This window comes from Paramacrobiotus metropolitanus, unplaced genomic scaffold, assembly GCF_019649055.1.
Source record: "Paramacrobiotus metropolitanus isolate TYO unplaced genomic scaffold, Prichtersi_v1.0 Parri_scaffold0000052, whole genome shotgun sequence".
NCBI lineage: Eukaryota > Metazoa > Tardigrada > Eutardigrada > Parachela > Macrobiotidae > Paramacrobiotus > Paramacrobiotus metropolitanus.
The window spans coordinates 739,785-760,911 of record NW_026570272.1 but is presented as its reverse complement, the minus strand read 5'-3'; the positions used below and the strand labels follow the sequence as shown (position 1 = coordinate 760,911).

The window sequence follows — 21,127 nt, the reverse complement described above, 5'->3', positions numbered from 1 at the left end:
TGTGATCTCGATGTATTACTGTATACAACTTTAAGTTGCTTAATTATTGTAGGACGTGTAGTTTTTAGTGTGAGTTCGAACAGTTTTAAAACAGAAATGCGCTGGAACTACTGTACATCTATTTTTTGTAGTTATTAGAGATCTGCCATAATGGCAGAACAGATGGCAAAAGCATTTCTTATAGATGCAGGTATTTACTTGGATTATACGGTAGACGGCAAGTACACTGATTTATGCATGTGTATTTATGCCGCTGCATATTACTGTACGACGTTCTGATTTACAACAGTCCAAGCGCATGCTATGCCTACTGGTTACTGATTTTTCTTTTGGTCCACAGGCCACAGTTAAGCACCATAAAGTGTGCATTTTATACAGAGTATATACAGTCGTAATACAATTGTAATAGTACTTGCACTATAGCGTTATAGGCACTAACTTTTTCCGTTCACGTATTTCTACTTTGTTTTCAATCGAAGTCCCATTTTACAATCGATCTGACTGGCTTTCTGGCTGTCAGTATCGACTCGACATCTCGCTATTCAAGAAATCCGAACCCTGCTTTGTACCAGCCACATTGCGACTAATATCTATTGTACAAATTTTTTTATGTCACGGTTGAAACAAAAGATTTTGTGTTTCGTGATACATACCACTACCAAGGTGTGATAAGATAGATACCCGGCGAAGCCAGTTGTGCACCATGTAGAATACATTTGTGGTTAAAATGTTGTCATGGATTCAGCTCGGCTTCTGCACAGCCTGCATTGATACCCACTGGCCATCGTCAAAGTTAGTATCTTAATCTCAACATTAAGAGCAAAAACGTACAAAAGCACTGATTGTTGATTAAAAGATTGATTTGTCATCCAGATCATTGTTTTCCGAATGATGCGGAAAGCAGATTCATTGCGGCCCTCACGCTCACCATGCTCGCAGGAGCGGGGAACATGCATCGTGCCCGAAGAGCTGAACGCTTCTGTGCGGGGCATGGAATACGATTTTAAACACACATACTATTACCTGACGTTGAGATTCTCGCTGGTCAATCTTTTTATTGGCATAATTACCGCATTCCTTTCCATTTCCAACCCGGAAGGTGCGAAAGTGAAAGTTTTGTACTCCCAATAAATTTTAATTTTAGAGTAACAGCGGGTAGGTTTAGGTAATCGTGCTCATATTTATTCATAAAGCACATTAATTTTAATGGGAAGAAAATCATTAGAAAGTATACTTCAATGATCAGAAACACTGATATGATGCCGAAAATCTGCTAGTGCATAAACGGAAGCATTTCTATTGGCAAGCACTGTTACTCTCCTTCTCCAGGTGTGCCCGGGGATTTCTCAATGGGATACATCTTGGATGCGTGGGTGATTCTTTGTAATACCGGTGGAGCTCTGTGCAGTTTATGGAGAAAAGGAGTATTAGAAAAGCCTTGTCCTGGACGAACCGCCACTTCTCGGCCTATCCACCCAAAACAGGGTCTATCATTCTGTAAAGTTTACATGTTCGGGATGATTCTTAGCGTCTTTTTGGCTCTGGCCACCGTTTTTCACGGAGCTCTACAGGATGGAACATGCAAAGCGGACATGTTAATTCTTGTGGGCGATATCAGTTTCATTGCGCAGGGGACATGTCTACTGATGGCCGCGGTATCTTTGAGGCGGGGCCATGTTCCGCGCACGTTCAAGGACTGGTGCGTCGACGCGAACAACTCTCCCGGAAATCCGTTGCCCACCAATACGGAATTTTTAATTATGTGGATGATTTCTTCCTGTGCCGTTGAGTTGCCACTTCTACTACTGTCGTCGCCGTTGTTCATTATCTACCAGATGGAAGGTAGGTGCCGATCACTACGAAATCGGTAACTGACTTAATTATTAAGCCGTATTGCCACTCGGTGACCCGCCATTTCTTCCCACTAGGGTAGCGTCTAGCTAAACGATCTCAGTTCTCTTGGGCTTCTTAGGATTTCGTAGGCTTTTTAGCCGTCGCTCTCGTGACGGTGTACGTAGTGCGGTCGACTTATCATCCTAGAGTCAGCTACTTTGTTTATTGCTTTCACAGATCTGCAGAATACCGGGCAAACTATACTTTGGGTAATTTCCCGGGCACGGAGAATATCAAGCAACATTTACGGATTATCTAGTTTATTTCTACGACCAGAGTATGACGCATCTGCACCACACCCGTACCGTTCTCTCAAAGCTGTGTACATAAGCCGCCTTCACTATTACGTATGCTACCTGATCGTCCGAGCATTGCTCAGTGTGGGTGCGATCACGGAAGGTGCAGTAGACAACTCGGCTGGGCATCGCAATAACACATGGACGATGGTCGACGAAGGGCTCTCCCTCGGGATGCAGGCATGCCTGACAGTACTTGGCCTTTTGATATGGTTACGTCCAAGACATGAGCCGGCACCCGCCCTGACAGTCCCGCTCACGATCCGTGCGCAAACTCCCGTCGATACCACGAACGACGCCGATGCTTCTGCCGTCGACGAAGTCATAGATAACTTGCTGCTGCACGTCCATGCGCCGAGCGATAACGTGCCGCCGTATATAGCAGTTGTGTTGCCACAGGAATCGGATCTTCCTCCTTCGTATGCGGAAGTAATGGAGACGACCACAGGATGACCGCGCATTCATCGGTGATGAAGTTGTTGAGAAACTTCGATGGATCGTGGATATTTATTGGAGAACACAGAAAAAACCTGGACCTGTGCGGAAGTTTAAATTACAGTATAGAGCAAATGCTATGCGATTGTAAATTTGTAATACGGACGGATTCTATCAAATATAAAGCAACACGATCACGAATTTTGTATTGAGAGTTGCTATTAGGTCGACATAACGGGTGGCTGAACAAAACGGCCTTCTCGTTCACCAACAGTGCGCTAGGTCTGCCCAATGTCTGATGGACGATATTTTAGTTTCATTGAAAAGATCCATGTTGCAGCATGCAAAAGTACGTAATTTCATAACAGAAACCGAAATTTAACGGTTTTATAAATTTTTTTAAAAACAGGGTGGAGTTGGATAATGGCCTGGAAGCAAAAGCCCTAGATAACACTCATTTTTGAATAAAACGGCTGTTATTTTAACTACTGAGTCACTGTATGTTGTTACTACTTCGGGTATGGTTTTCGTTATTGTAAACAACCGCAATATCATAGTGACCGTGTTTGGTCAAAGAAACGGAAGAATCGAGAGCCCGCATGAAGCCGGCAGAACTTTTAACATGTTAAACGAACGGCAGAACTTAACAGTTCTGCAGAAGTGTTACTGTAGCGGCTCCACCAAGTTATACCACAGCGTCGGTATACCGGAAAAATGCACGTCCAATACACACACGCTAACCGGGCAAAATGCACGGTTTCAATTTTATGTATTGTTTACGTTATTTACCCGTATTATTCTATTTACTCACTTTCCTGCGCTCTAGAATTTTAAGTATATTTAACTGAACTTTTAAGTGCCTGTAAGTTTTATTTTATTCCATAAATCACTCTGGTAAACCGTTCTGTAAGTCACAGGAATCATCAGTGTCTAAAATACTGTCGCTAAAAAAGCTAATCTCTATTTCACAGTCGCTTTTCTCACAAACATTTTCAGTTTCGAAATCATTACTTTCGGAAGTGTTCTCCTTATTTTCTTCAAAGAAATCAGAGCTCTGAAATTCGTCATCGGGCACATCACTTTCCAGAACCTGCGCTGCATAAAATGACTTCCGAACCAAGTCTGGAGTCACATTCTGCCAGGCGCGTGAAATCATGTCTATGAAGTCCTGACGTCCTGGTTTCTTCAGATATCCAGATTTGGTCACTTCGTTATGTGACGCACGCCACGCTTGATATTCACTACGGAAAAGAGTTTTCATGGATTTATTGACACTCACGTCCAAAGGCTGATAATCTCCGGTGCGGCCAGCGGGAATGAATATCTGCTCGACATTTCGGTCTCGTAGTAGGAGCTCCGACGACACTTTCTTGTGGACAGTGGCTTGATCACGGACAAGAACTCGTTTTTCGTTGTCTTGGGGAAACGTATACTTGATCCAGTCATTATCCATTTGCTCGGTCCACCAGGTAGTGTAAGAGCTCTCCACGAAAACGTTCCCAGGAATTTTCAGCTTGGACATGATCGCATCGGATAGGGTGCCGTTTTTTCCCCCCTTCAAAACAACCACAGCGGGGTATTTTCCTCCGTCAGCGCGGATCGTAAGCGAAACGGTTATGCCCTCTTTTTCGCCAGGGGGTTGCTTTACGGTTACCTGTACAAAGTTACACATATATTTCACCTGTGATTTTAAATGCTTCGTCACTGCCCCTCCGGGGGCACCCCAAAAACCACAACAAATCGACAATTTTATTGGCACAAAAAATCAGAGCTCTGTGTCATCGTCACATTACATTAAAAATTGCTAACACTGTATTACAAAATTAAAATAACTTGCTTCTTTCACTCCAACAGGCGAAAGTGTCTCTGGCTTTGGAGAGACAAGGCGGATCATCGTCTGGTCGAAATTAAACACTTGGTCCGTAGGTGTACGATCCAAAACGAGCGAGTTATGCAAGCGCAAGAAATATTCAAGCTCTTCTTCCTAATTTAGAAAAATTTAATTATTGTATCAGAGCTCTAACTTGCAGCTAATTAAGCACTTTTTAAATTTACCAAGTCTTTTTCCGTAAAAACAGATTTTCGAGCGTGACGCGTTGGTACACGGTATCGCAGACACCTTCTTTTGAGAAATTTTGTCATCCAACAATTTGACGCTTTGAAATTCGTATCTCCCTTGGCTTCAGCTAATTTCAGAGCTCTTTCTTTCAGTTCCATGCGCGTAACAATCAGGCCTCTCTTTCGCTCAGCCAGGACAAAGTCGTACAAGTCGTCTTCGATGTCACGATGCTGCGGCTTTCGAACATACTTCTGCTTTCTTGGGGGCTGGTTGCTTTTCAGCCTTCTATAAGCAGATTCGTATTTTTTATTTTTGAAAATAAAGTTTTAAAGATTAATTTCAACAAGGAAATCAAGGAACCTACCTTTTCCAAAACATAAACGTCTGCCATGGAACTCCAATCTTCTCTGCGTAACTTCTTGCGCTGATGTTGGAGGCAGCATAACCCAACATGAAGGCTCTGATTTCTTCATCAGTATACCGTCGTTGTCCACGTGCCATTAAGACTAATTAGAGCTCTGAGAATTACGATTTAATTTTCGGTATATTCAAAAAGATGTCCGCTGCATAAAACTTTCTTGAAATTTATCAAAAAGCATAATTTCAAATTGCTAGTGTGAACCGTGCATTTTGCCCGGTTAGCGTGTGTGTATTGGACGTGCATTTTTCCGGTATACCGACGCTGTGGTATAACTTGGTGGAGCCGCTACAGTAACAGTTCTGCCGGCTACACCCGCCCATTGGGTTCGTTATTTATTGTTTCTGTAAGGGCAATGTTTTGACTACATTTATCAGAAATTGTTTACAACACAGTAGCATGTTTTTCCTTACATAATACGTGTGTCAGATATAACGCGTGCATTTAACATAATTATAGTACACTAATCTTTGCGAAGTTACAGTAGTTTAAAAAGTAAAAACATGGGAACAAATCAGGGACGTTGCCGTTTTCAACAGGTAGCAGCAAACAGCGTGTTTCAAAAAGTAATGCATAAACACAGCGAGAATTAGCGGCAGCATCATACAGACAGCAAATACAAATAAAAGAGCGACATCGGTCGGCAACCTCTCTATCGCTTTCCCGATGCCCACGGAAAATGGCCCGCGCTAAAGCGCTGAGTCTGAGTCTGAGTCTGACCACTAAAAGGCTGAGTCTGAATATTAAAATGCTGAGTGTTCCTGAGACTGCTAAAGTAATATCTCGATAACTTTAACTCTTGACCGGAAATATGCGCCATATGGTCCAGCGAATCCGCAAGTAATGTACAAGTACAACTGAAACATTTTAATCGGCAACAACCCATTCGGAATCAAATACGGGACGTGTACCGTTGGTTTTTACGACTATAACTTGCAGCAACCCGAATGTAGAAAAGAACAAAAGATTTAACCATAATAATTATTATAGCCGCTATCAGACATTTCCGGCTAAAATAAAAAAATTTATTTCTTTTACAACTATGTAATTACTGTACCATGTGTACTAAATAATATGCCGGAAATGTGCGCATGTAACCAGATCTAAGTACGTATAGTAGTACGTTATTAATTTGCATTCGCTTTCAAATGGCGGGACGGTATTGAAGTTGGGCGTTTTGCAGGATGTCGGTTGTTTGAGAACGGGCTGTAGCAGGCACATCCGGTGCGCTGTACCGCTCAGCGTGACAGTCCCGAATACCCGTGTAGCGGGTGTGCGGGAGCATGCCAGCTGGCCGTTCCCCTGCAAGTCGAACCCCCCAAACAATGGCCCCAAATTAAGGCTTCGGGTAAAGCGATATGCCGGTTAGTGGAACTTCCTGGCGTATATAGGATGCGTAAGAGTCAGATCTCCAGCGTCCGGCACGCTGAATGTCGTGAAATGGTGTTCCATTAGCAGATGCACTTAAAGCGGCACCTATCCGGAAACTGTGTGGGGTGAACAGATGATTATTATGAACTCCGTGTAAAGCCAAAGACAGCTCGCGAGTAAAGGCACATCTCAGCACCGGCAGGCCATCGGCGGTGAGGTACAGGGCAGTGTGCGACTTTTTAGACTTTTTCTAAGTGCTAGGTAGCTTCGCATCGCCCGTACAGCACAAACTGACCGACCGGAAGCCTGTAACGAAATGCGACAACCTTCGCGATATTGGTCAGTTTTAGATGACCGGAGGTGTAAATAAACCTTCCCTTTTGCATATGACACATCCTTGAACAATATAAAGTGGCTTCCAGATAATGGGATAATTTCACCAATGCGCAGAAAAGCGAAGAAACACAATGTAAACATGCTCCATTATAACTGTTTTTCATAGGGTGACAGAAGGGAGGAGCAGTCGATATTAATTTTCATAATTCGCATATGATTGATAGTAATTGGTAGTCTACGATCAGAAACAGTACCGCGCAGACGCTTGTAACCAATGAGACATTGTGAAATATTCGGTGCGTTAAACTCAAAATTGAGACCGCATTCTCTGAATGCATTAAAAAGTGCTGATAAATAAACTTTAGCTGATGAATAAGATAAGCCGCACTCGAAGAGAAATGCCACGTAACGTAATACGGTAGATTTAGTAATGTTTACCGAAGACAAGCAAAACCTTCTGCAAAACTCAAAAAATCTGTTTAACGCACTCTGATGAGTTTTCCGGGAAGACGTCGCAATATGATTAGAACGCAGTTTATTAATAGTTGAGTCAAGAGAATTTAGTGATGCATCAGGTGATAATCGTAAAGCTCGCGCAAGATATTTTCCGGCACTGGCGTTGGGTTCAAATCTGCATTTGGCGCTAGCATGAGAAATCGATTTATCTGAAAGCGGGACAAAGCATCAGCAATCTTATTATCGATACCGGATATGTGCTTAATCGTCATTGTAAAATTAACTCGTGCTGCTATGGCCACCATTCGCCGCATTAGCTCCAATACAATTCTGCTTCGCGATTTATAATTTTCTTACGCCTGAGATGCACCAAGATTGTCACAGTGGAAAATTACTTTTTTCCTTTTAACTGTGGTCCCCATAATGTAAGCGCTACAAGTATGGGAATGATCTCAAGGCACTCTATGGAAAATTTAGCGTCCAAAATATTAGGTGGCCAGCGTAGCTGAAACCATGCGCCGTTAAAATAACCACCGCACCCAAGCGTAGAAGAAGCATCAGTAAATAACTGAATCGCATCGCAGCGAGTCCAGTTGACCTCTAAGAATTCTGCTGTGCCGTTCGATTTAGGAAGAAACTCCAACCACCAATCAACATCTTTGTGGAATTCGTCGTCAAGAAAAATTTTTTCGCATTAGTACTGTGTTGTCGAGTCAACTTGCCACCTTTTTTTACAGTGAGTCGTATCCGATTAGCATATAACTTACTGTAAGAAAAGGTGGCAAGTTGACTCGACGATACAGTAACTGATGACAGATTAGCAATCAGCCTTCTCGTAAACAGCCGACCGACCGGCACACATTTAGACGCAAACATAAGAGAACCGATTAAGCTCTGAAGTTGGGTACGAGTACATACAGTTTTCGTCTTCCACATATTGAGCATGGTCACAATTTCAGTCAGCTTGCCATGCGGTAAGCTAAGAGTTTGCGAAACCGAATCGAAAAGGATGCCGAAATTTTAGTTTGGTAGATGGGCCTTCGGTTTTTTTAGTAGCAAGCGGCACGCCCAACAAAGTGCAAAGGTCACTAAAATTAATCATCAGCTGAGAACAAAGATGTGAGTCAGATGTAGTGGCTAGAAAGAACTCGTCAACATAATGTAACATGTAAATATGACCAGTTTCATGCACAAAAATCCAGTGTACAGCATCAGAAATCAGACAGAACAAATACGGAGAAGAACGCGAACCGAAAGGAAGAACAATATCAATGTAGGAAAGGCCGTTACACTGATAGCCAAGCAGATGCCAGTCAGCCGGTCTAACAGGCACCAAACGGAACGCATGCTGAATGTCGAATTTAGCCATCAACGCACCTTTACCCAGCTGGAGAAGAAGACGTGCTGCATCGTCGACTCTGCAAAATGTTAGCGAGTAATCATCTTTGTTGATATAATCATTAACGCTTTCTCCAGTTGGGCGAGACATATCCATCAATATGCGGTATTTTCCATCTGGTTTAGGCCTGACGCCGAGTGAATTAATAACAAATGTACTAAATGGCGGAGTAATAAATGGTCCAACTGAATGCAGTAGTGAAACTTCCGTATCATTTTGATTTTGGAGATGCTGTGAGTACATACGAGCGGACGCTGCATTAGGAGTAGATAGAGTACGAACGGGACCGCGATGACCGATATCCTCTCCAAAACGCAGTATCTGCAGTACTAGTGAAACGTACGGTCGATCCGGGTGCATTTTTAGAAAATGCGCAAATGTATCCGCTTTTAGTGGCGTAATGATGCTACTGGGCACCGTTGCCTGCTTTTGCTTTGCACTGTGGTTCACGATGTTCCCGCTGACCGCAGTTGGCACATCAATGTTGGCGGCCGTATCGTATCGGCAAAATAGACCAGTTGTGCAGTGTTCTTTATTCCAAAGGTGGCAGACTTCGTCGATTTTAGATCCCCCGTTGCCGGCCGGAGGTTGAAAAAAGACTGTCCAACCCAGGAGGTACGGCGGCTGCCGGCATTACTGCGCAGCAGCAACGGACATTCCGGTCGGATATGGCCGAATTCACTACAGTGGTAGCACTGGATGACGTTAGTTCGACTCGCACCAATAATGGATGATCAGTATCATGCCCGACAGGTTGAGACAAATATTCTGTATAAGCATCATTGTTCTTTCGGGACCACTGCAAAACGTCATCAAGGTTGCGACAGACTGCAAGCCGAAACTGCCGGTCGTAAGCAAGCCATTGTTCGGTTGCAATGCATTTCAACGCGGCTGTCTGAGCAATGTGATCCATGTAATTAGACATCGGCAAGCTCAGTTCCGGATGCACTGCACACCGATACATTTTAAGATCATTAAATGCTCTGAACCAGTGGTGGAAATCGCGAATCGGTTCGGTCTTTGCCGCAGATGCCTTCGACGTGGATGGTGCATGTGACATGCAGATGTTGGGCAAAAGGTCACTGAGGTTTACGAACTCTTTCTTGCTGAACAATTTGTACAGTGAAGGTTTGTCAACGGGTGTCAGCAAAATCTTAACATTTTCCGGTAGAGAATCGAAAATTGCAGTCGCTTTACGGCTAAGAGTCGTAGCAGCATTACCGGTGAATGAGACGCCGGGATCATCGCTTACGGTTACTGCATTACCTGGGTCAGACACTGGTGAGAGGTCGCGCAGGCGGTGTTGTAAACTAACGGACTTGCCGGAGTTCTCGATTCGAACACGGCTTGATAACGGGGAAAACGACCGCACACTGTTGTCGGATGCCGGAACTACTGTGGCGACGGATGCCGATAGATCAGCAATCTGTTTCTTCAGTAGTTCTAATTGTTGTTCCATTGCCGATTTCTTTTTGGTGATACCGGGATTAGTAGTTGCGCTTCGGGTGCTTTGTCTTGTGTTGGTGACACCACGTCCGGATCCGCGAGGTCGCCCACGCCCACGATTCGAACTGCCACGTCGCCCGTCGGGTGCCATAATATGTGCGGGTACAGAAGGAGTGCAAATAGAGAAACACGAGATGATGTGTGCAGTATAGCAATACTTTCCGATCAGTTCAGACGAACGACTCAAACTTGCGATCTTAGTCGATGAAAAAATTCTTCAAAAACAGTTTGGACTAGCAGTTTGCGCTAAACAAACGTTATTCGGAGCAAAGCTGAAGTCAAGTGTAGACATGTAGTGAGATGTCGAATATGAATGATTAAACACGTGCTATACAGCAGTGTAAGGTAATACTCTACTATAGCGTTATGTGTAGAATGTTGCCACGGAAACCAGCGGAGGACTGCCTGGGAAAACAACTGCCGCTCATGCAAATTAACCACAATTAAATAAATTTAATTTATCTATATGCACTGACTAGTAAACCTGTGCAACAAAGCTCCCCATATTACAAGTAACGCTAAACAAAGTAATGTACAACTGCAAGAATTTATTTGACAACAACCCTTGCGGTAATCGAATACGAGACGTTAGTACAAGCCCAGTCTAACCACAAGTTTTATTGTAATCAAGCGAAATTGGAGTGGATGGTTTGTACCAACCATCCACAAAGAAACCGGCAGCTGCCCGGAGAAAGCAGTGAGCAAAGATTTTTTTTCCAGGAAAGGATGAACATAATTTTGCCCAAAATTAACTAAATGTTCTTTGACGGAAAGAAGTACATGTTCTTTGCCGATGTCATTTAGGTGTCAGCCAAAAACTATTGCAACATTTATGCATACACCACAAGGGCCACAACTACTGAATCTACATCGCCCTGCTGATTAATAAAAAAACGCCCATACAAAAGAATCCACACAAGCTCATTAAAGTCAATAGTATCGTACTACAGAATACAATCAATACGCATTATATAATATTGGTGAAATCTCCGCATACCACCTTTTACCACCTTTGGCTCCTCGTACAACCTTTCATACCACGTTTGGCTCCTTATACCACTTTTTGTTCACCACTTTCGACTTTGCATACCACTATTTAATTTTTTTAAATTAATAGAAATAAACCTGAACATAATATGATATTCGTCTTATCGTGTCAGCTTGGTATGATACTTCATAAAATCTAAAGATTATAATTACAAGTACAAAACCGAATTGCTGGTAAATTTTCGAACGTTTAAAGCGACTTAAAAGATGTCTGAAAGACAAAACTGCAATGGTGTCGACTGCGGCCGTTCGCTGCGGCTTTTGGATACGATCGTTTCCATAAAAAAAGCCCAGCAGAAGCATCGTACACTGGAAATGGTATCCGAAAATCTATAGCGGAGTGTTTTGAAAAGAAAGAATTTCTACCGCTTAAAAAACGCACCGAAAGAATTAAAGATCCAGGATTTGATTTTATAACCTTTGATTATGCAGCGTTATGCAAAGCGCAGTGCGTCGATATGGAAGGGGCTGCGCTGGTAAACCATTCTGATGCCCCATATAACATTATCCTTTCGTAAATCTAATACGCACTTAAATACAACGGGAACATAATAAATGGTGGTATGCGGAGTCAAAAGTGGTGTACAAGTGGTGGTATTAAAAGTCAAAGGTGGTAAAAAGGAGGTACTAGGAGCCAACGGTGGTATAAAGGTGGTATGCGGAGCCAACGGTGGTATAAAGGTGGTATGCGTAGCCTTCACCTATAATATTTAGAAAACAGCCACAACGAAGGGGGGCGGGGATGACACAATTTGTACCGACAAAACTGTTATGTTATGTCGGATTGCGACAAAATACTTCCAAGACAAATTTTGTATTTTTCGAGACAAAAAACACATTTAAGGGTGATTGTGATCCGTGCGTTTCTCGTATGAGTAAATGACTAAATGTACCGATATTACTATGATTTATATGTTCAACAGTAAATTTATTTTTATTTTGGCCGGAAATGTTTAATAGCGGCTATAATAATTAGTACTAGTAGACCCCGCGCAAACTGCGCGAAGTATCGTATAGAAGTATCGTAAAATATTCTTTATTTTGGCCATGGTTCACTGACAGATTAGTGGCAGTACGTTAGCGGCTGTTAGCCTGTATCACAGCTTACTAATTAAATGTTTATGATCATTTTGAGAAAACACTGTCCGGTTCCGCTGACTTCAGAAATAACCCTACATTAGACCCGAAAATTTGAAAATTTCCAGGAACATGTCCCTTCTTTTTGCAGTTACAAAACACAACTTTTTAAGCTTAAACTCCCAAATCGATCAGCAGCATGTGCCCATTGGTTGTCAAGAAGTATAAATAAGTAAGAAACAGTTCCATAATTACTGGAATTTTTGTAGCCGTATTATTTCTAATGGTTCAGATACCATTCGGAGCTTCGTTAAGTTTTAGTCGGTGCGTTTTGACCGACACAACGATCCAGTGATACGACGGTACGACCACCGATATTAACCTTTAGGCTACTTGGAATAAAAATACTTTCCAATGTCCAGTTTCCTTTTACTGCTTACACACTAAACAATATAAACCGGATGAAAACTTCAAAAATTTCGTTGTAATCTTTGGTGAACTTTTTATCAATAATTCACGTCGAAAACTTTAGCGCAGTGTCTTGCTTGCTACCCCCACTGCAGATAGGCGTCGCCTGTGCTTCTGCATTCCGTTACGTGCCTGTAAAAGTTGCTTTAAATTTGCCAAAAATCTCGCTGTTACCAACAATATACACTGACATTCGCCTAGTATTAATCCCACCACAACATTGCCAACTCACTCATTGTCGCTTGACGCTTACGTCCGCACGGATGTTTTAAGTAATACAGCTCGTCGCACGGAGGCGCACCGGGGAGGGAATTCCCCGTGTTTTTTTAGTTTTGACCTTTGATGGGAGATGATCGGACGGATTGTTTAATTGTTTTATAGGCTTGGTTTGGTTTGGTTTGGTTTTTAATGCTTAATGTCTACAGATACAAGGAATCACTCCTCATCGAGATCTATAGACAAGTCAAATAATTAAGACGAGAAAACAGTGCAACAAAACCGACAAAATAAGGATTATTACATCAATTTCAACAAAGATCAAGCTTATTAAGCGTGTCAAGGTGGTCTTTAACAGAGGCGATTTCCTTCCATGAAACGCTGTCCAGAGCTGCCTGAAACGCATGTAGTGAGCGATAGGATGATGCGTCCAAATCGAGGTCATTCCAGATTTTGGCAGTCCTCCATGAGAACGAGTCTTCACTGGCTAGCACTTCGGTTTCGCAAAAAGTGGTATTCGCAGCTTGAATCGGGAATGGATGGCGCGACATCCGGTCTGCATTTCGGGTGTTACCTGCAATAGTATTGGCGGCAGTAACTGACTCATAACTAGTGAAAAAGGAGTTGCCGAAGGGCATCATGCCGAATAACAGCTTATACGCAACAAACAAAGAGGTTTTAACCCGACGTAACTCAACGCAGTCCCAGTTTACCTCTTGAAGTCGGCCACAGTAATCATTACGCGCGCTTCCCAGACGTAGTCTTTTTAAAAATTTCAAAACAGATCTCTCTAGATCTTCTCTTTGCGTTTTAAGGAAAGGTTTTACCACTGGACTGCAGTAATCCAGAAGAGGAAAAATCAATGCTTTAAATAAACAGATGAGAGCTGCGGAATCATAATGATCGAACAGCGACAACATGTAACCAATACGCTTTCGAATCCTGGTGCATAAATTACTGGTATGCTCACTCCTATAGCTTAAAATGCGTTTTTTTCTACGTTTTTTCTACGTTTTTTAAAACACAACTTGCATTAGCTGCAGTGCATCTCTTGAGAGCTAATCTGGTTTTATCTGTAAACAGGCAGTAGCGTGAATGAGTCTTTCAGTTTATATTCAGCCATTAACAACAATGTCAATGCCTGACGGCAGTTTTGGCGCTTGCCAGTTGCACGGATTGAGTTTTTTTAGATGAGTTGAACTGTTGAGATGAGTTGGGCAGTCAGACCTTAAATTAATCAAAATTCTGCAGCAACTGCATAGTCCGTCAAGGCTGCTGTCGAAGTCTCTTCAGGTATGCCAGGTATGATTTTTCCATCTTCGCAGCATACGCACAGTCTCCAAGGTGGCTGCTGAGGTCACTGTAAAATGTAGATATGCCGGTTTTGATTTTCCCATATTCGCAGCATTCGTAACGTTCGCCAAGGGTGCTTTATAAGTCAACCAAAAGTAAGCCTATTCAAACACATGCAAGGTCTGATTTTTCCATATTCGCTGGTTTAAATACTGTGGTGCCAAGTGAATTCCGCACTTTTTCGTACAGCATGCGAGACAAGCGCTGTATGGGCGGCTCTAGCGTTCAGCGGGTTCACTGTCTGCAGGCTTATGAACTGCCTGAACAAGCAATTTGAAAAAATTCACATTCAGTAGTACGTGTGGGTACGACAAAGCTTTTCGAAGCAGCAGCTAGACAATACGTGATACAGTTCACATGTTTTGTAAACATAAATTGTAAAAATGTTTTTTTGATTAAATTCAAGTCTATCAAGTCTTGACAGAGAGCCGTTTTGAAGCAGGAACGATTTTTCAAGAGTGAGCAACGCTCGGCCCTTTACTACTGGCAGCCAGACGCTGTTCAGCGCGTTCAGCGAAGGCTGAACCCCATATACAGCTCTAGCGTATCACGCTTTACGAAATGGTGCGGAATTCACTTGGCACCACAGTAACTATTTATCGAATCTGATTGGTTCTTCGAGTAGGCGGTGACTTTTTCTTCACTTTTGGTATCTGCTCCGATACATACCGGATCAGCCTCACTGGCTACTATGTATTTGCTTTGCGTATGTATACAGTACTGTATTTACAGTACTGTACGTATACAGTACTGTAATGTTATCATATCCTGGATACCTTGTAACCTTAACATGAACTTGGCGAATCCTGCGAATATGTGCGAATACTGGAATGTAGTATGGATAATAACGTACGTACTACAACTACCAAGTACTGCAACAAATACTGTAAGAACGTAATACCGAAATGTAAGTACAAAAGCTATCAACAATAAATTTTTAAATATTCTTGGTTGAATACTGCAACCAGGAGAACCAGAAAAACATACAACTAAATTAACTAGCTGTATTCTAATAAGCGTAACCCAAGCCTCATTGTATCAATTTGTATGACTGTGTACTACGATTAGTAGACGTACAATAGCGCGGGGTGGTCCTATGAATGAATTATTGGTAATAACAACTAGTAATAAAGCTTATTTGTACGACCAAAAAGAAAATGAGCGGTATATAATAATCATTATATTTAATCATGAGCAACCACCAAACACTCAAGTTCGTACGGAACCAACAGTGCTGGGTTTGCTATGGGCATCATTACATATTACCAAAACGTGTCAAGCCGACTGCAAAGCAGATATATAATATTGGCACTAATTCCATGTATATCCCACCTCGTTTTTCCTCATTCGCAGCGTTCGCAGTGCTCGCCAAGGGCACAACAGGGATCAAGTGCATCGCATCACTAATTCAAAGTAATTAATATTATTTCATTAAAATATTAATCCACTCGACTAAGTAATCAGAGCAGCACATCTGTTTTTTGTCCTAAAAGTGGCAGTGACGTTCGCTACGCAAAAATGCGTACGCTTGGGCTTAGGGGTTACTGATCTCATATGGAGCCCATTCGGGTTGCTGCAAGTTAATAGTCGTAAAAACCAACGGTGCACGTCCCGTATTTGATTCCGAATGGGTTGTTGCCGATTAAAATGTTTCAGTTGTACTTGTACATTACTTGCGTTGCATGTAGTACGGGGATTCGCTGGACCATATGGCGCATATTTCCGGACAAGAGTTAAAGTTATCGAGATATTACTTTAGCAGTCTCAGGAACACTCAGCATTTTAATGGTCAAACTCAGCCTTTTAGTAGTCAGACTCAGCCTTTCAGTAGTCAGACTCAGCCTTTTAGGGGTCAGACTCAGACTCAGACTCAGCGCTTCAGCGCGGGCCGGAAAATCACTTTATTTGGGTGGGGCGGAAACCAGTCGCGTGCTTCAGGCAGTGGCGCACCATCTTGACCGTCTGGCTGCTTCTAAACCGGCAATTAGCACAGACCAGCTGAGCGTCGCTAGCCAGACACCGATGGCCTGGGCTGAAAAGATGGGAGACTGTGCGAGCGTTAATACCGACGCGGCGACCGATGTCTGCAATGTCCATGTTCTCGTCAAACAGCTGAATGACCAACTGCTGTTGTGCGGATGTGACCTTTGAATGGGCTTTCCTGCTACCTTACAAGCAGGAAGCATGCATGAACGGCTTAAAGATTAGTGTGCTCGGCTATGGTGTGGCAGGATCATGGAGATACCTCGCTGCGAGAATGTTTTGCCGACCAGCAACAAGTCCCGCTGGACATCATATTTTGTAACGCCGGCGCGCTTAGCGATCGCTGGCGCGCTGAGTCCCTGCTGGAACATGCTGTAGATCATGTGACGCTGCTGTGCGGTGGTTTTGCGTTGGAGACGCTGTCGCTGGGCTGGCTGGGGATCGGCGATCTGGGGTGCTAGATCGGGGAACTCCGGAGACTGACGATGGTCACTGGCTGGGTCCGCTGAATCATGGGTCACGATAGCTAACGCAAACAAAACACAATTCTCAACTCGCTGCGGTGGCGTTCCACGGAAGCCAGTTATTTTATATCTACTTTCACGTGCTAACACTGCTTCTACCATTTCGGCGAGACGATTGGAGCGCCGCAGCGAAATTCCCAATTCCATGATTCCGAACAATTCTGTCGAAATTCAGGCGAGATCCACGCATCGATTATCTTACTTCAGGAAAAATGAATGCTACTCTTCAATCAGTTCGGTACATCCAAAAAGCCAGAGGCAGGACAAGATATGTCATAACAGATTGCATAAAAAACGAGAAACTAACAGAAACAAAATTAACAAATAGTACGTACTAACGCTGCTACGCACGCTCTTCGCTCTCGAGAAGGCTGATTTACGCTAATCGGCATAGTGCATACCGAGCAATATGGTGCACCGAAAGGGTAAGAGTTTGGCAACCAAATGTTTATTTGTAAACAACTTTTTTTAAAAATGCTGCAAGAAAATGTTTTTCATTTTGAGAAAAATGTTTGTAAACAAATTTTTATAAACAAACGTTTTTTGTTTACAAACAATTTTTTGTTTACAAACAAATGTCGGTAAACTGTAATCAAATGTTACGGATAAACCGCAACATAAACCTATCACCGCAAACGGACACTGTCCGCCGGACAGTGTGGCTGCGTTCAGCACGTTCGACTCACCAAAATGCTGTGTCTGTCAGTTTCGGGCGTATTGAAAATGAAGAACGATCCAGTGGATGTTGTGTAAATATTAATCGTGTTACAGTTTTTCGAAATTTTCGTAATTTTGAAGTTCACTAAATTTGTGATTAAATTAGTGATCATGTGTTGTTCCGATTAAACATTATTTGCACAACGTCGTGTGCTGCGTGAGCAGTACCATGATTCTGCAGTTTTGTAGAACATTTTTATTTTTTTAATAAGGTGTTTCGTTTCATTGGTGGTGATGGTGGCGGGAAAGGCGACTGAAGATCCGGATTTGATTTGATTTGAATATTTATTTTTGAAGATGTCGTTATTATTACAAAGGAGATTCCAAAAATAATTTTCCCTATTTGTATTAGATTAATGTAGCTGAAGACGAATCGGCTAAACGACGGTGTACCGTGGAGAGTATGGCTGATTCGAACTCACTTTCCATCAGTAAGAAGCGTGAATTGGCTGAAGTATCGGCTGCTATGAATTTGTCTGGGGGATATGTTGTTGAGATCGCGCTACCGTCGCTCCTACAAGGCATTCTCTTAATTTTCTTCAACTTTTTACAAAATATTTTAAAGAACCTAAACTGCAGGCTATTTTGACTCTGTGTGCAAAAGAACTACCACAGCCTGTTTAATCTCTCTCTTGTGAGACTGATACTGTATCACTAGTATGTAAGAGATAAAACAGATACAGATGGAAAAGTTTATATCAGTATCACATGTACAAGTGCAAGACAAAACACGGTGGCTGCAGCCTTATCACTTTGTAATTTAGCTCGCTAGCAGCAAGAATTTAGCAACATTTCAACAAGCTATGTAATCTAAGAGCCCATATTATCGAGCGGGAGATATAAGCCGATGCATGGTTTTTAGCTTTAGCTGCTGGATATACGCAGTTGTTTTGTTTAAAATTCATTTCCTCGGCCTTCACTAGAAAATTTGGATTGTGTCTGGGATTTCTTAATTATTTATCATGACTTCGCCAGATACCGTAATCGAGCGGAGGGGTTCGGCAATGGAAGCACCAAGTTTCAGTCGACACTTTCATTACGGCGCACAAGATTTCGTCTGCATGGGGCGTTTTACATATATTTATAAAACAAGGTGCGCAAACAACACTGTTGCCATCAGAGTTGTCAATTATAACGGTGACACATATGAAGAAGCTGTAAGGCAATGCACCCGAAATTTTGACAATTTAAAGCAGTTTCAACATCCCAATTTAATAATGTATCACGACATTCGGGTTTCCTCAACACCAATCGGAGCAAAGATTGAATTTATGACGGATTACTGCCCAGGTAGGATTGATGCGGCGGTATGAGTGTTTTATGCTCCTTCAATTCTGATAATGTTGCCGATGTTTTTTAGGTTTGGATCTCGGCAGGCGCATCGCGACTCTTCGAAACGACGCAGTGATCCTTAACGCAGTCACAGTTCTGACGTATGTGGAGCAAATTGCGTCGGGGCTCAGTTTCTTGCATGAAAGAAATTTTATGCACGGGGTACTTTCACCTGCGACAATATTGATAAAGCGGCTTAACAATGCAGAAGACAGACTATTAATCGGCAGCCTGGAAAATATTTCTCCTGTCAGCCCTACCCTCGAAGACGAGGAGCAGGAACTCTACTATGATAAATTTCACTGGGATTATACATCTCCGGAACTAACGAACTATATTAGAACACCCGACTTTAGCACATACAAGCAAAACGTAAGAAACGAAGGAGCTCATGGGCTGAAAAGCGATATCTGGAGTTTGGGATGTGTCTTTCTACGGTTGGCTAACTGTATAACAGGCCAGCACGAGAAAGCCCTCTGCAAAGCGGGTAGAAAAGTAGTTATCGATGCTACGGTTGAAACCGATCGTTACATTTCCTTATTGCTCAGCGGGTACAGCCATTATATTTCTGAGACGATACCAGACGCCATACGGTACTGCATTCAAGACTGTCTGCATAGAAAAGTTCAACGAAGGATGACTGCCATGCAACTTTTGTCGCGTTTAAATACAGTGGTAAGTTTGCTCTTTCTAGTTGCCATGTTGTCAAACGCCAGTGCAACTGTTTTAATAAAACACCATTCGTTTGTGGCTTTAATCAAACGTTTTAATGTATTGTACAGATCACAGAGATCCGAGAACTGGAATTGCCATAAGGGCTAACCAACAGCGAAAGAAATGTCACGACGACTTATACACGTTTCCGCCAGGTGTCCGTCAAGATTACCTGCCATGAACAAGGAGATAATATTGAGCTCATGATTACTCACTACATATTGCGTCGTAATAATGATTATGTGATATCGATGAATTACCGTTTATCGTATGCGATCGCGATCCATACATTTAAAGAGCGCCTCAGTCCACCAAAGTCATTCTATTATTTCTAGTCATTTTCAGTCAGCTAATCAGTTACGAGGGCCCTTTCATAAGTTTTAGTCTTTGCTGCACGGTTTTGAACTAAATCAAATTTACTTTTTCGAATCCATAAAATCTACTTCTCTACTCTGTCTGCTCTGCAGGCATCTGCTCCCCAATTCTTGAAACGAATTCAAAGAAAAATGACGCGGTAAAGAGGAGATCGAGCCATAAAAATTCTGTTTCTCTTCTTTTTATGCTTTTTGCTCTTAGACATCTCATATTGCATTTAAAGTGAAAATTATTTTGAACTAGTAGAAGGTTAGGCTATGTGGATAAAATGGCTGCGTCAAGATATTCTTGCGTGATGTTGCAAAACAAATGAGAGATAGGACGAAAAGTGTAGGTGCGAGCTATCTTGGGGTTGCCCCGTGCGGAGGCTATACCGTGTCAAAGTCAATCTTCTCCAAGCTTATCTGCGAGGAGCTGCAGCGATTCCTTGAAACCATTGCTTCCTAAATGTTTAGTCCCTCTGCTATTGCTTTCATGGTTCAACGAGATTATTATTGTTCGTGGCTGTTTTAGAAGAGACGTTGTCTAGATGTAAACATTAAAGTATGGTTCCTCAATTCCCTGGTCTACGTCACAGAAGATTGCCCAGCTCGAAATAGCTTAACCAGTCCACAAACGTTAGAACGTGATGGCAATGAATCAAGGAAAAGAATAAATAATTCGCCAAGAAATAAAACTCCAGTGTTCTTTTCTAGCAATTTCTTGAAATATGTAAGGAAAATCCGCGGTCGGTAAAATGTTAACTCATTATTGACGCGAAGCATTTTGAGCCCGGGTGCCTTTGCACGAACAGATGCCAGTCGCCAGCCGTGGGAGGTATCACCTCGGCCATTGCCCTATGATCTAGTTATGAATGCTACAGTTTTTGAAAAATCAGATCATAATTTTATTAATTTTGGTTCGTATCAAAGGCGAAAACTTATGAAAGGGCCCTCGGACAATAAAAACCTGCACTTTGGTCTTTTAACAGTTCTCGTGTTCTGGTTCAAGTGGCAAGAAAAGTATCACTTTCGTTGATACCTAAGACTGTTATTTAGTAAATTTTTTTATGCAATCTCTTTTTCGAACTGATACGGTTTAATTAGACACTCGACATTCTAACCAAACAGAATATATTTAGGGACGTTTAAAAAAATTCAAACACGCTGAATT

At 42.4% G+C, this 21,127-nt stretch overlaps 1 protein-coding gene across 1 annotated transcript; it reads left to right on the top strand.

The window, feature by feature from the left end:
• The first annotated feature begins 18,327 nt into the window (after positions 1–18,327).
• On the top strand, positions 18,328–20,904 carry LOC129592401 (cyclin-dependent-like kinase 5). The gene is made up of 3 exons (XM_055488424.1): positions 18,328–18,844; positions 18,915–19,561; positions 19,669–20,904. The coding sequence occupies exons 1-3, from the start codon at positions 18,517–18,519 to the stop codon at positions 19,699–19,701; spliced, it is 1,008 nt and encodes a 335-aa protein (XP_055344399.1). The 5' UTR covers positions 18,328–18,516; the 3' UTR covers positions 19,702–20,904.
• The last annotated feature ends 223 nt before the right edge of the window (positions 20,905–21,127 follow it).